The 19,837-nt window shown below is 38.2% G+C and overlaps 1 protein-coding gene across 8 annotated transcripts in view; it reads right to left on the bottom strand.

The window, feature by feature from the left end:
- Positions 1-18,976, bottom strand: part of VSIG4 (V-set and immunoglobulin domain containing 4) — a 36,936-nt gene extending 17,960 nt beyond the window's left edge. For 5 of the 8 annotated variants that reach the window (XM_013049717.2, XM_013049718.2, XM_004780010.3 and 2 more), the window contains exons 1-3: positions 18,785-18,973; positions 13,155-13,511; positions 12,135-12,416 (exon numbers count right to left, since the gene is read on the bottom strand). In XM_013049717.2, the coding sequence (XP_012905171.1) occupies positions 12,135-12,416; positions 13,155-13,511; positions 18,785-18,839 (694 nt within the window). In that variant the 5' untranslated portion in view covers positions 18,840-18,973. Of the gene's footprint in view, positions 1-12,134; positions 12,417-13,154; positions 13,512-18,784 lie in introns of all 8 variants that reach the window. The other 3 variants (XM_004780011.3, XM_004780013.3, XM_045081220.1) reach the window with 2 other exon arrangements.
- Positions 18,977-19,837: the final 861 nt, after the last annotated feature.

The raw sequence follows: 19,837 nt of genomic DNA, 5'->3' as shown, positions 1-19,837 counted from the left end.
ACACCAAGACATATCATAAAAAAAAAATTCACAAAATACACAGACAAGGAACAAATCCTGAAAGGTGCAAGGGGGAAAAAAAAGACCTTTAACCTAAGGCAAATCAGGGTCACAGCAAATCTCTCCACAGAAAATTGGAAGAGAAGAAAAAAAAGTAACATGATATATTAAATGTTCTGAATTAGGGGAAAAATGCAATAAAAAATACTTTATCCAGCAAATCTGTCATTCAAAATACAAGGAGAGATATAGTTTCTCATAAAAACAAAATGTAAAGGAGTTCATAACCACTAAACCAGCCCTCCAAAAAATAATAAACAGGACTCTGTGAGTGGAAAAAATAGACCAAAAGCAACAAAGACTAGAAAGGAACAGGGAACATCAACAGAAATACCAATTTTACTAACATAATTGAGCTAAATTCATATCTATCTATGATCACTCCAAATTTAAATGGACTAAATCTTCCAAACAAAAGACATAAGATATCAGAATGGGAAAACAAACAAACAAACAAGACCAATTTATATGCTGGACACAAGAGACTCATTTTAAACCTAAGACACTTGCAAGTTGAAAGGAAGGGGATGGAGAATGATCTATTATTCTAATGGACATCAAAGAAAAGCTAAAGTAACCATACTTAAATTAGACAAACTAGACTTCAAAAAAATACACTATTTTCATTGATTCTTCTCCTACCCACTTAAGCCCCCATGTTGCATCACCACTTCCTCATATCAGGGAGATCATATGATAGTTGTCTTTCTCTGCTTGACTTATCTCGCTAAGCATGATACACTCTAGTTCCATCCATGTTGTCACAAATGGCAAGATTTCATTTCTTTAGATGGCTGCATAGTATTCCATTGGGTATATATACCACATATTCTTGATCCATTCATCTGTTGATGGACATCTAGGTTCTTTCCATAGTTTGGCTATTGTGGACATTGCTGCTATAAACATTCAGGTGCACGTGCCCCTTTGGACCAGAAGATGGGATTGGGAGGGAGACAAACCATAAGTGACTCTTAATCTTACAAAACAAACTGAGGGTTGCTGGGGGGAGGGGGATTGGGAGAAGAGGGGGTGGGGTTATGGACATTGGGGAGGGTATGTGCTTTGGTGAGTGCTGTGAAGTGTGTAAACCTGGCGATTCACAGACCTGTACCCCTGGGGATAAAAATACATGTTTATAAAAAAAATAATAAAAAATTTAAAAAAACACTAGTAATAGATGAAGAAGGGCACTATATCTTAATTAAGAAGTCTATCAATCAAGAAAATATAAAAATTTCAAATATTTATGCCCCAAACTTGGAAGCACTCAAATATAAAATCAATTAATAACAACCCTAAGGAAACTCACTGATGATAATACAATGATAGTAGGGGAACTTAACATTTTATTTACAGCAATTGACAGATCATCTAAGCAGAAAATAAACAAGGGAATAATGGACTTTAATGACACACTGGATAAGATGGACATAACAGATAAATTCAGAATACTTAATCCTTAAACAGAATATATATTCTTTCCAAGTACACATGGAGCATTATCCAAAATACATCACATACTGGGTCATACACCAGGCTTCAGAAAATACAAAAAGATTGAGATCATACCATGCATATTTTCAGACCACAATGCTATAAAACTTGAAGTCAACTATATGAAAAAAAATTTGTAAAGACCAAAAATACATGGAGGTTAAAGAACATTCTAGTAAAGGATGAATGGTTTAACTATAAAACTAAAGAAGAAATTTAAAAAGTACATGGAAGCAAATGAAAATGAAAACAGGACAGTCCAAAATATTTTGGATGCAACAAAGGCAGTCCTAGGAGGGAAGTATATAGCAGCACATCAAGCAAGAAAAGTATCAGATACAAAATATAACCTTACACCTAAAGGAGCTAGAAAAACAATAGAAAGTAAAACCTAAATCAACAGAAGATGGGAAATAATAAAGATTAGAACAACAAGAAATATAGAAACAAACAAGAAACAGTAGAATGGATCAACCAAATGAGAAGGTACTTCCTTGAAAAAAATGATAAAATCGATAAATTTCATAAAATTCTATAAAGTCTATAAAGTCTAGCCAGCCTTATCAAAAGAGAAAGAGAGAGAGAGAGACAAAGGGCACAAATAAGTAAAAATAATGAATGAGAGAGGAGAGGTCACAGCCAAAACAGAAATAAAAACTATCACAAGAGAATACTGTGAAAAATCATATTTCAAAACAGCTGAGCAATCTGGAAGAAATGCAAAATTACTATAAACTTACAAACTACCAAAACTAAAACTGGAAGAAGAAAAATTTGAACAGTCCCATAGCCAGCAAAGAAATTGAATCAGTAATCACACTTGATTCCAAAACCAAAGACTCCACTAAAAACAAGAATCACAAATCATTATCACTGATGCAAAAAACGGATGCAAAAATTCTCAACAAGATGCTAGCAAATGGAATCCAAATTTACATTAAAAGAATTATTCACCCTAGTCAAGTGGGATTTATTCCTTGGCCTGTAGGGGTGATTTGATATTCACAAATTAATTAATGTGATATACTACAATAATAAAAGAAAGGATATGAACTACAGTATCCTCTCAATAGATACAGAAAAAGCATTTCTTAAACATGCCATCCATTTTTAGATAAAAACCCTCAACAAAGTAAGGATAGAGGGAATATATCATAAAATCATAAAATATATATATATATATTTTTTTTCCTCTATGATCAGAAAGAAGATGGGTATGTCCCCTCTCACAATTATTATTTAACATAGTACTGGAAGACCTAGGCTCACCAAATAGGCAACAAAAAGACAAAAAAGAGGCATCCAAAATGTCAAGGAAGAAGTCAAACATTAACTGCTTGTAGATGACATGATGCTCTAGGTAGAAAACCTGAAACACACACACACACACACAAAATGCTAGAACTAATACACGAATTCAACAGTCATAAGATATAAAATCAACATACATAAACCTGTTGCATTTCTATGCACCAATAATGAACCAGCAGAAAGAAAAATCAAAGAATTGTTCCCACTAATCTTTGCACCAAAACCCATAAGATACTTAGGAATAAACCTACCCAAAGAGGTAAAAGATGTGCACTTTGAGACTGCACTTTGAGACTTATGAAAGAAATTGAATAGGACACAAAGAAATTGAATAGGACACAAAGAAATGGAAAAACATTCCATGCTTATGGATCGAAAGAACAAGCATTTTTAAAATACCTGTACTAAAAAAGGCAATCTACACATTTAATGCAATTCTTATCAAAATACCAACAGCATTTTTTTTAAAGATTTTATTTATTTATTTGACAGAGAGAAATCACAAGTAGATAGAGAGGCAGGCAGAGAGAGAGAGAGAGGGAAGCAGGCTCCCTGCTGAGAGCCCGATGCGGGACTCGATCCCAGGACTCTGAGATCATGACCTGAGCCGAAAGCAGCGGCCCAACCCACTGAGCCACCCAGGCGCCCCCAACAGCATTTTTCACAGAGCTAGAATTTCCCTAAAATTGGTATGGAACCACAGAAGATCCCAAATAGCCAAAGCAATGTTGAAAAAGAGAAACCAAGCTGGAGGCACCATGATTCCAGACTTCGAGGTATATCACAAAGCTATAGTCATCAAGACAATATGGTAGTGACACAAACAGACACATATTCAATGGAATAGAATAGAAAACCCAGAAATAGACTCAGAACATTATAGTCATTTAATCTTCAAGAAAGCAGGAAAAATAAACCAATGGCAAAAAGAGACTCTTCAACAAATGGTGCTGGGAAAACTGGACAGCAACATGCAGAAGAATGAACCTGGACCACTTCCTTACACCATACAGAAAAATAAATTAAAAATGGATGATGATGCATGGAGCACTGGGTGTGGTGCAAAAAAACAATGAATACTGTTATGCTGAAAAGAAATAAAAAAATTAAAAAAGGGATGATGACCTAAATTTGAGACAGAAAACCATAAAAATCCTAGAAGGGAACACAGGCAGCAACTTCTTTTACCTGAGCCATAGCAATTTCTCAGTAGGCAGGTCTTTGGAGGCAAGGGAAACAAAAGGAAGTATGAACTATTGGTACTTCAGCAAGATAAAATGCTTTTGCACAGCAAAGGAAACAATCTGAAAAACTAAAATACAGCCTTTGGAACAGGAGATGACATTTGCCAATGACATATCAGATAAAGAGGTAGTATTCAAAATCTATAGGTAACATATTTCTTTTTGAAATTCAGAAGAATTTTTAATTCACCCAGAAAGAACCAAAATGACTTTCCTCACCCACATCGAGGGTTTATGAGCATCTTCCCCTCTTATTCTTCCGCTAGTATTTCTGTGTATTTGTTTTTGTATTTTACTATATAAATCTTATTCTTGCGGTTCATTTTACTTAGGTTTTTCTTTTTCTTTCTTGTATTTTACTTTAGTCTAATTTTTTTTATGTTATGTTAGTCACCATACAATACATTAATTTTTGATGTAGTGTCCCATGATTCATTGTTTGCATATAACACCCAGTGCTCACAGTAATATGTGTCCTCCCTAATATCCATCACTGGGTTCACCCATCACTCCAATCTCCTCCCCTCTAAAAACCTCAGTTTGATTTCAGGAGTCCATAGTCTCTCATGGTTCATCTTCCCTCTGATTTTCCCCACTTCATTTTTCCCTTTCCTCTACTAATGTCCTCCATACTATTCCTTATGTTCCACATATGAGTTTAACTATATAATAACTGTCTTTATCTGGTTGAGTTGTTTCACTTAACATAATCTCCTTCAGTTCCATCCCTGTTGATGCAAATATTGGGTATTCATCCTTTCTGATGGCTGCGTAATATTCTATTGTATATAAGTACCACATCTTCTTTATCCATTCATCTGTTGAAGGGCATCTTGGCTCATTTAACAGTTTGGGTATTGTGGACATTGTTGCTATGAGCATTGGGGTGCAGGTGCCCCTTCTTTTCACTACACCTGTGACTTTGGGGGTAAATAACCAGTAGTACAATTTCTGGGTTATAGGGTATTTCTATTTTTAACTTTCTGAGGAACCTCCACACTGTTTTCCAAAGTGGTGTACAAATAACATATTTCACTCACCACCCAAATAATCCAGTTAAGAAACGGGCAGAAAACATTAACTGACATTTTTCCGAAGAAGATATCCAGATGCCTGACAAACATGAAAAGTTACTCAACATGACTCATCAGGAGGGAAATACAAATTAAAACTACATGGAGATATCACCCCACACCTTTCAGAATGGCTAAAAAAACAACAATACAAGAAACAACAGATACTGGAAAGGGTGAGGGAAAGGGGAAACCTGCTACACTAGTGTTGGGAATGCAAACTGGTGAAGCCACTCTGGAAAGGAGTATGGAGCTTCTTGTATAAGTTAAGAATTTAAGAAACCTATGATCTAGCAATTGTATTACTAGGTATTTACTCAAAGAATACTAAAATATAGATTTGAAAGGGTAGATCCATCCATTTTTTATAGAAACATATCAACTAAAGGTAAACCATGGAAAGAGCCTGAGTGTCCATTGACTGATGAATGGATAAAGAATAGATGATGTATATATCACAATGGAATATTACTTAACCATTAAAAGAATGAAATATTGCCATTTTCAATAACATGGATGGAGCAATAGTGTATTATGCTAAGTGAAATGCCAGTCATAGGAAAACAGATACCATATGATTTCATTCATATCCAGAATTTAAGAAACAATACAAATGAACATATGGGAACATATGGGAAGGCCAAGAAGAGGGAAGGAAGCAAACCATAAAAGGATCTTAGCTATCAAGAACAGAGTTGATGGAGGGACTTTTGAAGGGGATTGGCTAAACAGGTAATATATATTAAGGAGGGCAATTGTTGCACTGAATATTGAGTGTTAGATAGATGTGATGAATCACTAAATTCTATACCTGAAACCAAATGAATTTTACCATATATGTTAACTAACTATAATTTAAATAAAAATTGAAAACCTTCCTTTTTACCTTCCTCAAGACCAAAAGCTTCTGCACAGCGAAGGAAACAGTCAAAAAAAAAAAAAAAAAAGAGGCAACCCACAGAATGGGAGAAGATATTTGCAAATGACACTACAGACAAAGGGCTGATATCCAAGATATTTAAAGAACTCAAACTCAACACACAAAAAACAAATAATCACATCAAAAAATGGGCAGAAGACATGAACAGACACTTCTCCAAAGAGGACATACACATGGCCAACAGACATATGGAAAAATGTTCAGCATCATTAGCTATCAGGGAGATTCAAATCAAAACCACATTGAGATACCACCTTACACCAGTGAGAATGGCCAACATTAACAAGGCAGTAACCAACATGTGTTAGAGAGGATGTGGAGAAAGGGGAACCCTCTTACACTGTTGGTGGGAATGCAAGTTGGTGCAGCCACTTTGGAAAACAGTATGGAGATTCCTTAAGAAGTTAAAAATAGAGCTACCCTATGACCCTACAATTGCACTATTGGGTATTTACCCCAAACATACTGATGTAATGAAAAGAAGGGCCATCTGTACCCCAATGTTCTGAGCAGCAACAGCTACAGTTGCCAAACTGTGGAAAGAGCCAAGATGCCCTTCAACAGATGAATGGATCAAGAAGATATGGTGCATATATGTATTGGAATATTATGCTTCCATCAGAAAGGATGAATGCCCAACATTCGAATCAACATGGATGGGACTGGAGGAGACTATGCTGAGTGAAATTAGTCAAGCAGAGGGATTCAATTATCATATGGTTTAACTTACTTTTGGAGCATAAGGAATAACGTGGATGACATTAAGAGAAGGAAAGGAAAAGTGAATTGGGGGAAATTGAAAGGGGAGACAAAGCATGAGAGACTGTGGACTCTGACAAACAAACTGAGGGTTTTGAAGGGGAGGGAGGTGGGGGGTTAGATGAGCCTGGTGGTGGGTGTTAAGGATGGAACATATTGCATGGAGCACTGGGTGTTGTGCATAAACAATAAATCTTGGAACACTGAAAAAATAAAATAAAAGTTAAAAAAAAGAGGAAATAAAAATAATAAAACTGAAGTTACTTTAAAATAATGATGAATATCTAACATTTACATTGACATGGATAGGACTGGAGGGTATTATGCTAAATGAATGAAATAAGTGAGGCAGAGAAAGAAACTCATCATAGGGTTTTACTCATATGAGAAATACAATAAAATAGCCCAGGGGATCATAGAGGAAGGGAGGAAAAAATTAATGGGAAGAAATCAGAAGGGTGACAAACCATTAGAGACTCTTGGCTCTGGGAAACAAACTGAGGGTTGTGGAAGGGGGTGGCTGGGACAATGGGGTAACTGGGTGTTGGGCATTAAGGAAGGCACATGACTTGATGAGCACTGGGGTGTTATAGGCAACTGATGAAACATTGAACACTACATCTGAAAATAATGATGTACTCTATGTTGGCTAATTGAATTTAAATTTAAAAAAGCACATTTAATGGTAAGACTGAATGCTTTTCCACTAAGATCCAAAACAAAACAGTAATGTCCACTCTAACCATGATTATTTGCAACTGTACTGAAGGTTTTTGCCAGGGAAATTATGTGAGAATTAACAAGCATCCATATTGGAAAAGAAGAATACAAATATTTACATCTTCAGATTACATTATCATATTTAGAATATCCTAAAGAATTAATAAAACAATGATTAGAACTAATAAATGAGTTTAGCAAGGTTAAAGGACTTAAGAAAAATATACAAATATTTGTTGTATTTCTTTTTTTTAAATTAAATTTATTTCTTTTCACCATGACAGTATTCACTATTTTTTCACCACACCCAGTGCTCCATGAAATCCAGGCCCTCTATAATACCCACCACCTGGTACCCCAACCTCCCACCCGCCCACCATTTCAACCCCCTCAGATTGTTTTTCAGAGTCCATAGTCTCTCATGATTCACCTCCCCTTCCAATTTCCCCCAAATCTCTTCTCCCTAACTCCCCATGTCCTCCATGCTATTTGTTATGCTCCACAAATAAGTGAAACCATATGATAATTGAATCTCTCTGCTTGACTGATTTCACTCAGCATAATCCCTTCCAGTCCCGTCCATGTTGCTACAAAAGTTGGGTATTCCTCCTTTCTGATGGAGGCATAATACTCCATCATGTATATGGACCACATCTTCCTTATCCATTCATCCGTTGAAGGGCATCTTGGTTCTTTCCACAGTTCGGCGACTGTGGCCATTGGTGCCATAAACATTGGGGTACAGATAGCCCTTCTTTTCATGACATCTGTATCTTTGGGGTAAATACCCAGGAGCGCAATTGCAGGGTCATAGGGAAGTTCTATTTTTAATTTCTTGAGGAATCTCCACACTGTTCTCCAAAGAGGCTGCACCAACCTGCATTCCCAACAACAGTGTAAGAGAGTTCCCCTTTCTCCACATCCTCTCCAACACATGTTGTTTCCTGTTTTGTTAATTTTGGCCATTCTAACTGGTGTAAGGTGATATCTCAATGTGGTTTTCATTTGAATCTCCCTGATGGCTAGTGATGATGAACATTTTTTCATGTGCCTGATAGCCATTTGTATGTCCTGATTGGAGAAGTGTCTGTTCATATCTTCTTCCCTTTGATATGTTTGCCTGTTTTGTGTGTGTTGAGTTTGAGGAGTTCATTATAGATCCCGATATCAACCTTTTGTCTGTACTGTCATTTGCAAATATCTTCTCCCATTCCGTGGGTTGCCTCTTTGTTTTGTTGACTGTTTCCTTTGCTGTGCAGAAACTTTTGATTTTGATGAAGTCCCAAAAGTTTATTTTCGCTTTTGTTTCCTTTGGCTTTGGAGACATATCTTGAAAGAATTTGCTGTGGCTGATATCGAAAAGATTACTGCCTATGTTCTCCTCTAGGATTCTGATGGATTCCTGTCTCATGTTGAGGTCTTTTATCCATTTTGAGTTTATCTTTTTGTATGGTATAAGAGAATGGTCGAGTTTCATTCTTCTACATATAGCTGCCCAGTTTTCCCAGCACCAATTATTGTTGTATTTCTGTACTCAAGCAACAAACTATCCAGAAAAATGAAGTTTAGAAAACAATTCTATTATACTGGCATCAAAAATAATGAAGACATACAAGTGGCTATCAGACACATGAAAAAATGTTCATCATCACTAGCCATCAGGGAGATTCAAATTAAAACTACATTGAGATATCACCTTACACCAGTTAGAATGGCCAAAATTAACAACACAGGAAACAACATGTGTTGGAGGGGATGTGAAGAAAGGAGAACCCTCATACACTGTTGTTGGGAATGCAGGTTGGTGCAGCCTCTTTGGAGAACAGTGTTGAGATTCCTCAAGAAATTAAAAATAGAACTTCCCTATGACCCTGCAATTGCACTCCTGGGTATTTACCCCAAAGATACAGATGTCATGAAAAGAAGGGCCATCTGTACCCAATGTTTATAGCACCAATAGCCACGGTCGCCAAACTATGGAAAGAACCAAGATGCCCTTCAACGGATGAATGGATAAGGAAGATGTGGTCCATATACACTATGGAGTATTACGCCTCCATCAGAAAGGAGGAATACCCAACATTTGTAGCAACATTGACAGGACTGGAAGAGATTATGCTGAGTGAAATCAGTCAAGCAGAGAGATTCAATTATCATATGGTTTCACTTATTTGTGGAGCATAACAAATAGCATGGAGGACATGGGGAGTTAAGGAGGAGAAGGGATTTGGGGGAAATTGGAAGGGGAGGTGAATCATGAGAGACTATGGACTCTGAAAAACAATCTGAGGCGTTTGAAGTGGCGGGGGGTGGGAGGTTGGGGTACCAGGTGGTGTGTATTATAGAGGGCATGGATTGCATGGAGCACTGGGTGTGATGAAAAAATAATGAATACTGTTATGCTGAAAATAAATAAATTAATATTTAAAAAAAAGAAATACAGAGGGGTTGATATGTTCTAAGCAAAGTTCTTCCCAGATGGGCTAGGAACTAACTCACAGAAAGGTGAGAATGCTCAACTTAGGTCTTTATGAAGTATACATTCTTGGACTTTCTGGCCATGCTATGTCCTCTCTGCTTGCCCATATTGTCAACTCTCAGAGAACTGGGCCATATAATTCTCTACAAGTGAGATTGCCCTTGTTCCCCCAACAACTGGTAGACCAGTATCTACAGCACACACATACTCATTACAACTCAGCCTTGGGAAACAAATGCTTCCAGGCAAATACAGGAGTCTCAAACCAACATTAGTCTCCTAAATCAAATAGTTAGAGCCAGTTTGATTATCTTCCTTATACAGTGCTATTTTTTAAGGATAGTAATTTTCAGGTGGCTCTGAGGATAAGTCCCCAAAAGCAGTTTTGGTAAATGGCAATCTTGTTGAAATAAGTTCCTTCCCTTCCAAGTTGATCTCTCGGAAGGCAACAAGATTCATTTAGACAAATCACTGCTGGGCTGTTCATTTAAACCCCAGCCTGCAATATTTATGTACATGGTTTGTAATGCTTCCAAGATAATGCTGTAAGAAACAGCCAGACCTTCATTAACCAGAGTCAATCTTCATTGAGACCTCAACCAGAACTTGCATTTGACTTTAGGAAGAAGATTGGGGGGGTGGTCCTTAAAAATCTATGTAGATATCTGGGCTTTATTTCATGAAACAAATTCAAACACAAACAATAAAATAAAAATAAAAATCCTCACTGAACAAAACAAACAAAAAGAGCAATAAGATATCACCTTACACCTGTCAGAATGGCTAAAATAAAAAAGACAAGACGTAACAAGTGTTGTGGTGAAAAGGAACCCTCATAGACTATTGGTGAGAATGTAAACTGGTAGAGCCACTGTGGAAAATAGTATGGAGGTTTTTTTAAAAAAATAGAAATACTATATGATTCAATAATTCTGTTATTTGGAATTTACTCACAGAAAATAAAATCACTAATTTGAAAAGATATATGCACCTCTGTGTTTATTGCAACATTATTTACAGAAGTCAAAATATGGAAGCAACCTAGATGTCAATAGACAAATGGATAAGGAATGTGTAGTGTATACATACAATGGAATATTACACAGGCATAATAGAGGATAAAATCATGCCATTTGTCCCTCCCCCTCCACTGTTTGTGCTTTCTCTGTCACTCTTTCATAAATAAGTAAATAAATGAACAAACAAGAAAATAAATGATAAAGACAAACACCATGTGATTGCACTCATATGTGGGGCCTAAAAAATGAATAAATAAAAGGTAGAAACAGACCTATAAATGCAAAGAACAAACTGATGGGGAGGAGAGTGGGGCGATGGGCAAAGTATGTGAGGAGAAGTGAGAGATACAGGCTTCCACTTAGAGAATAAAAGAGGAAAGAAGACAAAGCAAAAAGAATATAGTCAATGGTATTATAATAATGATATAATGGTAGCTACACATGTGGTGAACATAACATAATCTATAAACTTGTCAAATCACTATGTGATGTACCTGAAACTAATGTAACATCATGTGTCAGCTATACTGAAAAAAAAGAACAAATAAAAAAGTTTCCAAAGGGTGACCAGGAGCTAATATTCAACCGTAAGAGATAATCAGACATAATGGAAAGAGTAATTGTTCTGTGTGCAAGTTCCAACTTGAACTTCCTAACTGTGAACTCCTGGGAAAAAAAAAAAAGAAAAACAAACCTTCTGATTTTCAGTTTCTCCTTCTGTAAAATGAGAATAGTGATAGCTATCTCATGAGATAGACATGGGATTCAATTTTAGAATGTGTGTTGAGTTCTTGTGAATTGTATCTGGCAAATATGATTGGCTTAGAGAATGTCACTTTCCCCTGTAAGAAGACAGGCATTGTCTCCAGCGTTATTATCATCAGTCCAGAATTTTTCTTTGCAATTGTAGAACCCAGAACACTCTCTCTCTTCACACACACAAACTCTGTTCTCTGGAATAAAGGCACTACTGAGGTATCTCCAGTGCAATGTAGTCCATTGCTAGGATCACCAAGAGAAAGGGTTGCTTACCTTCGACCACAAACTTCACAGTGTTGCTGCGCTGCTCAGAGCCTACCCGGGCCTTGGCAGTACAGAAATAGGAGCCTGAGTCAGCCACCATGGCAGGCTTGAAGAGTAAGGTACTCAAGACTGCTACTTTGATGGGTTCTGGATTGTTGGTCTGTTCCTTGTACCAAGCATAATTGATGGGAGGAGAGCCCCAAGCCTGGCATTGAAGGCTAATACTCATTCCCTGGGGCACTGTGAAGCCATAGCCACTGCCAGTCGTCACTGTGGGCTTGGAAACAGAGACTGCAAAGGAAAAACAAGAAACGAGGCTCTGGAAAGTTATAAGGATATGTGAAGACAAGGGTGAGTCATCCTTGCTGAATATAGGGGTAATTGTATATCTGCAAAGTGAACTAAAAGGAGCTCCTAACTTGGAACGGGGTAAGAAATAGGATAATGTAAATAAAAATAGTTTTGTTTGGAAGGTTAGATATTGTTTTGTGTTATATATGGTTTTGAAATATTTGGAGTTAAAAATCTACTGATTTTTTTTTAATATAGAGGGACTTTTTAGGCTTTAGTAGATAGAGTTTTAGATTATCTGCAGTTTTGGATTACCAAGGCCAGGTTTTCATAAAATTGTCAAGTCAGCAAAATGTATCTTGGCTAACCCCAATAACCCTTTCCCCAGAGCTTCTATCTTAGCATCTATTTACTCTCCAATATCCTGATCAGATAGATTGACTCACTTTTATTAGTTTTAAAATCCAGAGCCCAAGGAGAGAAACCAGGGTGTGGATGCTAGAATTTCAGGGATGCTTGAAGGGGTAGAGATTTGAAAACCAGAAATCCTTCCCAACACTTCTTAAATTATACTATGAGAGTGATGACCCTGTCCACTTTCTCTGATTAGCACATACGACTGAAGAAAGAATGTGTACAAGTAAACAAAATTCTCTGGGTTTCTAAAGCTTTTCTAGTATTATACACCTCTATTTGGTCTTTGTCTATCAGTGCTTTCCTATCATCACAGTCACTCACATTTCCGGACACGGAGCTCAATGATCTTATCTCTCACCACTTGGTTGCCATTAGGGGTCTGCCAAGTGACTTCACATGTGTAGTGGCTCCGGTCATCCATCTCCAGGGTATTCAGCTGGAGGGATACATCTCCTGGAATCTTGTGGTTCACTTGCAGGCGACCCCGATATTTTGCTTGCTGGATATGGTCTCCAGAGGAATCATGTAGGAAGATGGTGACTGGATCCAAGCCATGATGTACCAGCCACTTTACCAAGACTTGAGTGTAGCCTTGCAAAGGACCATAGGTGCAGGGAATATTCACATCCCCTTTCCAAGGTCCTGTCACACTCTCAGGTGCTTCCAGGATGGGGTGGCCTGAAAAGGAAGAAGAAAATGGACATAGATGGCATACCCATCTGGGAGCTAGGATGGCAGTGGTAGATCTCAAAAGACTTCTGAAAAACACCTCTAAAATTTCCTTCCAGCCTACTTTCAGATTCCATGTGCTCTTTTATTCTCTGCCTGCCTTCCCATAAATCAGAAACACATGCTCAGAAGAAAAACTCTTAACACTGTTTGGCTCTTGTCAGTTTCAAGTTCCTTTCCTGTCACTGCCTTGCTGTGAGATGACCCTGGATAAGCCACTTTGTACCACAAGGACTCATGTTCTTCATATATAATGTAGAGAGTTTGAATGGAATGATGTCTAAAGATTCTTTAAGCTCTGAAGCTCTGTAAGTCTATGAAAAAGAACCTATTTCAATATTTTCCAAAAGAAGTGTAGGAACAAATGCTGAACAGTTGTGTCTGGTCCATTTTATTATGTAATTATATACCTGGAGAAATGTTTGTGCTGCAGGGCTAGGAACGAAAGGGCCATATTCTCTGCTTATTCCCCATTGTTCCTCAGAAAAACTCAGTATTTGGGTCCCTGACCCTAAGCTTTTCTCTGGAAGGGAGGCTGGATGCATACAGGGCAATTCTGAGGGTGGAAACTTGTGTGAAATGTACTTGTGTTTTACAAAATCATTAGTTATTGCTAAGTTTGAAATTCTCACTTTGTAAGCCTAACCTTTTTTTCCCCCCTGATTTCTCTTTATTTACCTTTTGGTTTCTCTTAGATTTCACCAAAGGTACACTGAAAAATTCTATCTTGAGGAGGAACAGAGAGGGAAATGTCAGGAAAGGAAAAGGGTCTGAATAAATCCTAAAGCTGGCTGTGGTAGAAATAGTAGTAGGACCAAAAGGAGATTCTTCCTTGGTGTGTGGGGGACCTTCATCTCAGGTCATGATCCTGGGGTCCTAGGATTGAACCCTGCATCGGGGTCCCTGCTCATGAGGAGTGTTCTTCTTCCTCTCCCTCTGCTCCTCTCCCTGCTCATGCTCTCTCTTTCTATCTTTGAAAAAAAAAAAGTAAAAAAAGAATTTTTCATTCATAAGCTCTTATTTTGAGGATTTTGTGTTTTATTTAACTCCAACCAGGAGTGAGGTATTATATGTAGACAATTAATTTATCTCTGTCCTAGAAGAAGGAGGTTCAAAATATGAAATATTGGGGCACCTGGGTGGCTCAGTGGGTTAAGCCTCTGCCTTCGGCTCAGGTCATGATCTCAGGGTCCTGGGATTGAGCCCCACATCGGGCTCTTTACTCAATGGGGAGCCTGCTTTCCCCTGTCTCTCTGCCTGCCTCTCTGCCTACTTGTGATCTCTCTTTCTCTCTCTCTCTGTCGAATAAATAAATAAAATCTTTAAAAAATGTGAAACATTACTGAATAAATGCCTGTTATGTAGCCCAGGATTCTCAGGCTTCAGTCAAACAGATGGTAGGGTAGAGACATGCCTTCTGTCTACCAGAATTTATTGCCATGTACCAAGTACCAGGCCTCTAGCTTTTGCTCACCAGAGATTCTTACAACATCACTAGCATATTTTGACCAAGATAAAAGCCTTGAATAGAAATTAATAAATAAACACGAGTCCATGTTGCTAAATCAACCACATAGTCTCTGGAGGGTTTCAGATTGGGCAGGGAGCAGAACTCAGACCCATGAATGGGAGTGCATTAGGTCTGATTTTGGTTTGTCCTAACAGTGAACTTTGTAATTAATCAGAGTTTTTATTATTTTTTAAATTTATTTTCAGCATAACAGTATTCATTGTTTTTGCACCACACCCAGTGCTCCATGCAATCTGTGCCCTCTCTAATACCCACCACCTGGTTCCCCCAACCTCCCATCCCCTGCCCCTTCAAAACCCTCATATTGTTTTTCAGAGTCCATAGTCTCTCATGGTTCACCTCCCCTTCCAATTTCCCTCAATTCCCTTCTACCCTTTGACTCCCCTTGTCCTCAGAGTTTTTTATTCATGAACTAAGCAGTCTGGGAGAAGTTCTGATCTTTTTTTGGGTCTTGGACAACATTACTCTTTAAGGTCCCTTCAATCCTAGATTGTTCAATGCTAATAGGGTATAATGGAGATGAAAGTTAAATAATTACATTTTCTATCTGGTGGTAAACTTTCACCAGATGGTGGTGTTTCACTGTGCTATTGCTATTTCAGGCCTCCATATGCATGCAGATGCAGCTTATAATCATCATGAACATGCATGTGTCACTTAAAGCACACATGTATCAGCCTTAAGCCCCATGAAAACCATCTGAGTCTTCCAGTTTAATGCAATCTTTACCATTATTTTTTTCCAGCTATCACAAATCTTCCACTCATCCTCTGAAAAGCATTCTTTCACTTTTTCTGACAACAAAGCAACATTCTGCTCTTGGGACATCTGGAACAGCTGAAAATGACTTTGTCTATGCATATGTATGTCTTTCCTCTGAACTTGGAGGGAATGCAAGGCTTGGTTTGCATTACCCTCTCTGGGAACTTCCTGGGGACTCTCACATAGCCCACTCTGTCAATTATAAAAACAGCCAGTCTCAATTTCTCAATCTTGAAACTCACTTCTAAAAGTAGGTCAGGCTTGACTCCTACATTCCAGAATAGGGTCATGGAGCAGAGTTAATCAGACTTCTAAGAATTACATGTTTTTCCTCTGTTTACTTCTCCCCTCCTTCCTTTGCCTTTCCTTCCTTCAACTCATCTTTCCATCTGGCTTCTATACTTCCTCCTTCTTTTATTGTCTCCTCTTTATCCTCCTGCTTCATTAGTATTACAGAGACAGTATATGGTAGGCACAGGGCATCACACACATAAAAAAAAAAGACATTGTACGTCATGTCCTCTGATCTCCAAAGTGAAGGTAACCTCAATAGAATTGACTTACACCTTTCTACTATCTTTTGGTTCTCAGAAAGCCTAGAGAAACACTGAATAGAAGCACCTAGTGAGGTCAGAAGAATAGTGAAGGAGCACATGGTGTAGTAGTCCAAGGTCTGTCTTAACATGTGACCCATGTCCCCATGTCTCTACGTGACCCTGAGTAAATTGCTAAACCTGTCTGAGCTTCATGTCATTATCAATAAAATGGAGGCTAATAATATACCTTCCATGGAGGGTTATGTTGAAGAGCAAATGAGATTATAGGTGTGAACGCACCTAGAATAATGGCCGGTATTCAGTAGGTGCTGGATAGATTAGCTTTATAAAATATTTGTAATGTTGGGGCGCCTGGGTGGCTCAGTGGGTTAAGCCGCTGCCTTCGGCTCAGGTCATGATCTCAGGGTCCTGGGATCGAGTCCTGCAATGGGCTCTCTGCTCAGCAGGGAGCCTGCTTCCTTCTCTCTCTCTCTCTGCCTGCCTCTCAGTGTACTTGTAATTTCTCTCTGTCAAATAAATAAATAAAATCTTTAAAAAAATATTTGTAATGTTTATAAAATAAAAATGTTTGGGATTTATTTTACTATGATCATTTAAACATGTGCTTTGACAGACTAGCTGTTTCTGCCCCCTTCACTTTTAAAAGTAAAGCTACAGTCATACAGAGATGTTCAGCTGGCACAGCTGTTTGAGGCCAGCAAATTGATTCCCTCACTGTAAAAATAGAATGGAGACACTGAGATCCAGGGAGTGGGAATGTGTTATTGGTCATTCAGTATGTCCTGAGCTTCAGGTCTATAGTGTTAAACACTCCACATAAAAGAAAGACCGTTTCCAGGGCTAGAGGCTCTCACAGGCTGAGGATGGAATGATATACATGAGAGCACTCACATGTACACACAAATAATTTAACTTTCACATGTATATCATGTTCCCCTGAGCCCTAGTCCTGCCTCTGTAAGTATAAGCTCAAACCAACAGATTTGGAGAAGGTAGAAAAGGATCCTCTAAAACATGTTAGAGAATGTAAATATTGTATTTGCAAAATAACCTGTATTATTTAATAGTATTAACTCTGCCACTAATGCTCTGTGGCTGGAGGACATTCTTCTCCCTCTCAGGTGACTTATTTAGTGTCCTTTTTAGCTTTGAGGCTCTAGAATTTGATTGGTCACAGAGCCCCAGGATAGAGTTAGCATAATTTGAGTCAGCTATGAAAAGATGTTCTTTCTGACACATAAGGGGCACCAAGCCAACATATATCTGGCTGCTCCCTGTAAAGATATGAAATAAGTAGATATGCGGAAAAACCCATTTGCTATATCTTGGATCTCACTTAGCAATTACTTAGACTTAGTTACCAAAAAGTCTATTTCAATTCTCAGGGATATAAAAGAGGATGGAAAAATACCTGAAGAAATAATGCTTCTATGGGATAGGGATAGTAAGACCTCTTTTTGGAGATATCTCTCTATCTATCTATCTATCTATAAAATCATCTATCTATCTATGTAGATTTGTAATCTCCAGCATTAATTTCTCAGAAGCAGCCTGGACGAACTGGGCTATATTCACAGGGAAATGAGTTACCCAAGGATATGGTAAGAAGCAAATCCTGTGAAGACCATTTGAAGGAGTTAGGGCTAGTTTATCTTGAAGAGGAGATGACAAGAGGACACGATGTCTGCCATTAGAACTCTAAAGGGCTGTCGCAGCATCGAGGGAGTAGATATGTTCTATGTATCTCTAAGAAAGAGAGCAGGGGCCTTAGGATGGAAGCCACAAGGAAGTGCATATAGTTCAACTCAAGGAAGAGCATCTTAACATTTGTAACTGTCCTGGACTAGACTGGATAGATTAGATAGTCTGCAAAAATCAACTCTCAGTCACTGGAAGTATGTGAACAGATATTTTGAGCAAAGTTCATAACAGCAAAGCATTGGGTCTAGGTTACTTTTAAGGTCCAATCTTGCTCTTAGACAACATTCTTTCTTTGAAGGTTATATATATTAACAGGGATCAAGACCTGGAGAGAGAAGGGTTAAGGTAAAATGGTAGAATTTCAGGTGAAATAAGATGGAGGAAAGATTTGGGTGTCACTGGCAACCTTCTTAATGTCCCTGAGATATGACAAGTACTAGAAAAATCATGTGATTGTTTTTCAAGAAAAGTTCTTTTTCAATTTCTATGGAAACTTACCTCCTGGCTTCTTCAGCAGGCTTCAACTACACAAAGCTGAGAGTCTGCAGCACTGTCTGAGAACATTTAACTATTCAACAGGAATAAGTTTTCCCCAGTAGCCATTCAATCCCAAACTCCCAGCTTGTTGCTGGTGTGAGCAGTGGTAACCAGGTCCCCATTTGCTTCCTTACCGTAGGTGACCACTGTTAGGTGGTCCAGAAGCAGGAGGCCCAATAAGAGCCCCATCACAGCCAGAGCCACTCTTATCCTTTCTTCTAGCCTCCTGCTGTTAAAAAGGCATGAACCTCTGATGGCTGTCAGGGTCTGTGCCTGCTCACTTCCCTTCCTTCTCTATATCTCTCACTTGGACTCCCAGCCCCATCTCACATTCTCCTTCCTTCCCTATTTCAGTCTAAATCATGTGAGTAACCCTCCCACCCCTGCTTGGGATTGGAGGTTTGGTGTGAATGAAGAAGTTACTCTCCCTGCTAGGGTATTGACTTGACTTTCCATGGAGTCAGTAATGTTCTCTGGTCTTTGATCTCCCAGGCTGTGTTTATTTTCATTTTCTTCCACAAAAATCAGAAGTTGGGGGAGTAACATTTGGGATGAATTTTATCCTTCCAGTATGGGGGTATTTTCCTTTCCAGTGGTCCTGGGGAGGAGAGATCAACATTGCTGACCTGTGCAATATTCATCAATCATACTGTTAACTCCTGCCTTATACACCTATGCAAATGAACAGAGTGTTGGGCGTGGGTGCCTGTGGGCTTCAGAGTATAAGAGTATAAGAGATGATTTCAGAGTATAAGAGATGAAAGTTTGAAAGAACTTTCTACAAATAAAAGCTTAAATATTTCTCAAGCCAATGGATAAAGTTGTTATGGGGATATATACTCCCATATCTCATATACAGGAAGCTCTTTGAATCACTTTCTCCAATAGCTCCACCTCTTTGGTGGTAAGTGTTCTAATCAGTGCTAATTTGGGTTCTATTATTTATTTCTTAAAGGGAAAGTTAAGTTTAACATACAGTGTGCTTACCCATTAACCTGGTAGTGGTATGCTCTATTAGATTAATTTTTCAATGACTTTTAATTGGTATATATCTGTGATCAGCAAGAGATAGGCATTAGACTTACTAAGAAGCTTAATTTCTTCTCTTCACAAGCCCCAGAGTGTAATTTCACCAACAGTCTACTCCTAGGTTTGGCACTGCTCAAAGCCTATTAAATATTGAAAAT

Source organism: Mustela putorius, unplaced genomic scaffold, assembly GCF_011764305.1.
Source record: "Mustela putorius furo isolate JIRA1106 unplaced genomic scaffold, ASM1176430v1.1 tig00000549_pilon_pilon_pilon, whole genome shotgun sequence".
Taxonomy (NCBI): Eukaryota; Metazoa; Chordata; class Mammalia; order Carnivora; family Mustelidae; genus Mustela; species Mustela putorius.
The sequence above is the reverse complement of the archived record's forward strand: the minus strand, read 5'-3'. Positions and strand labels throughout refer to the sequence as shown.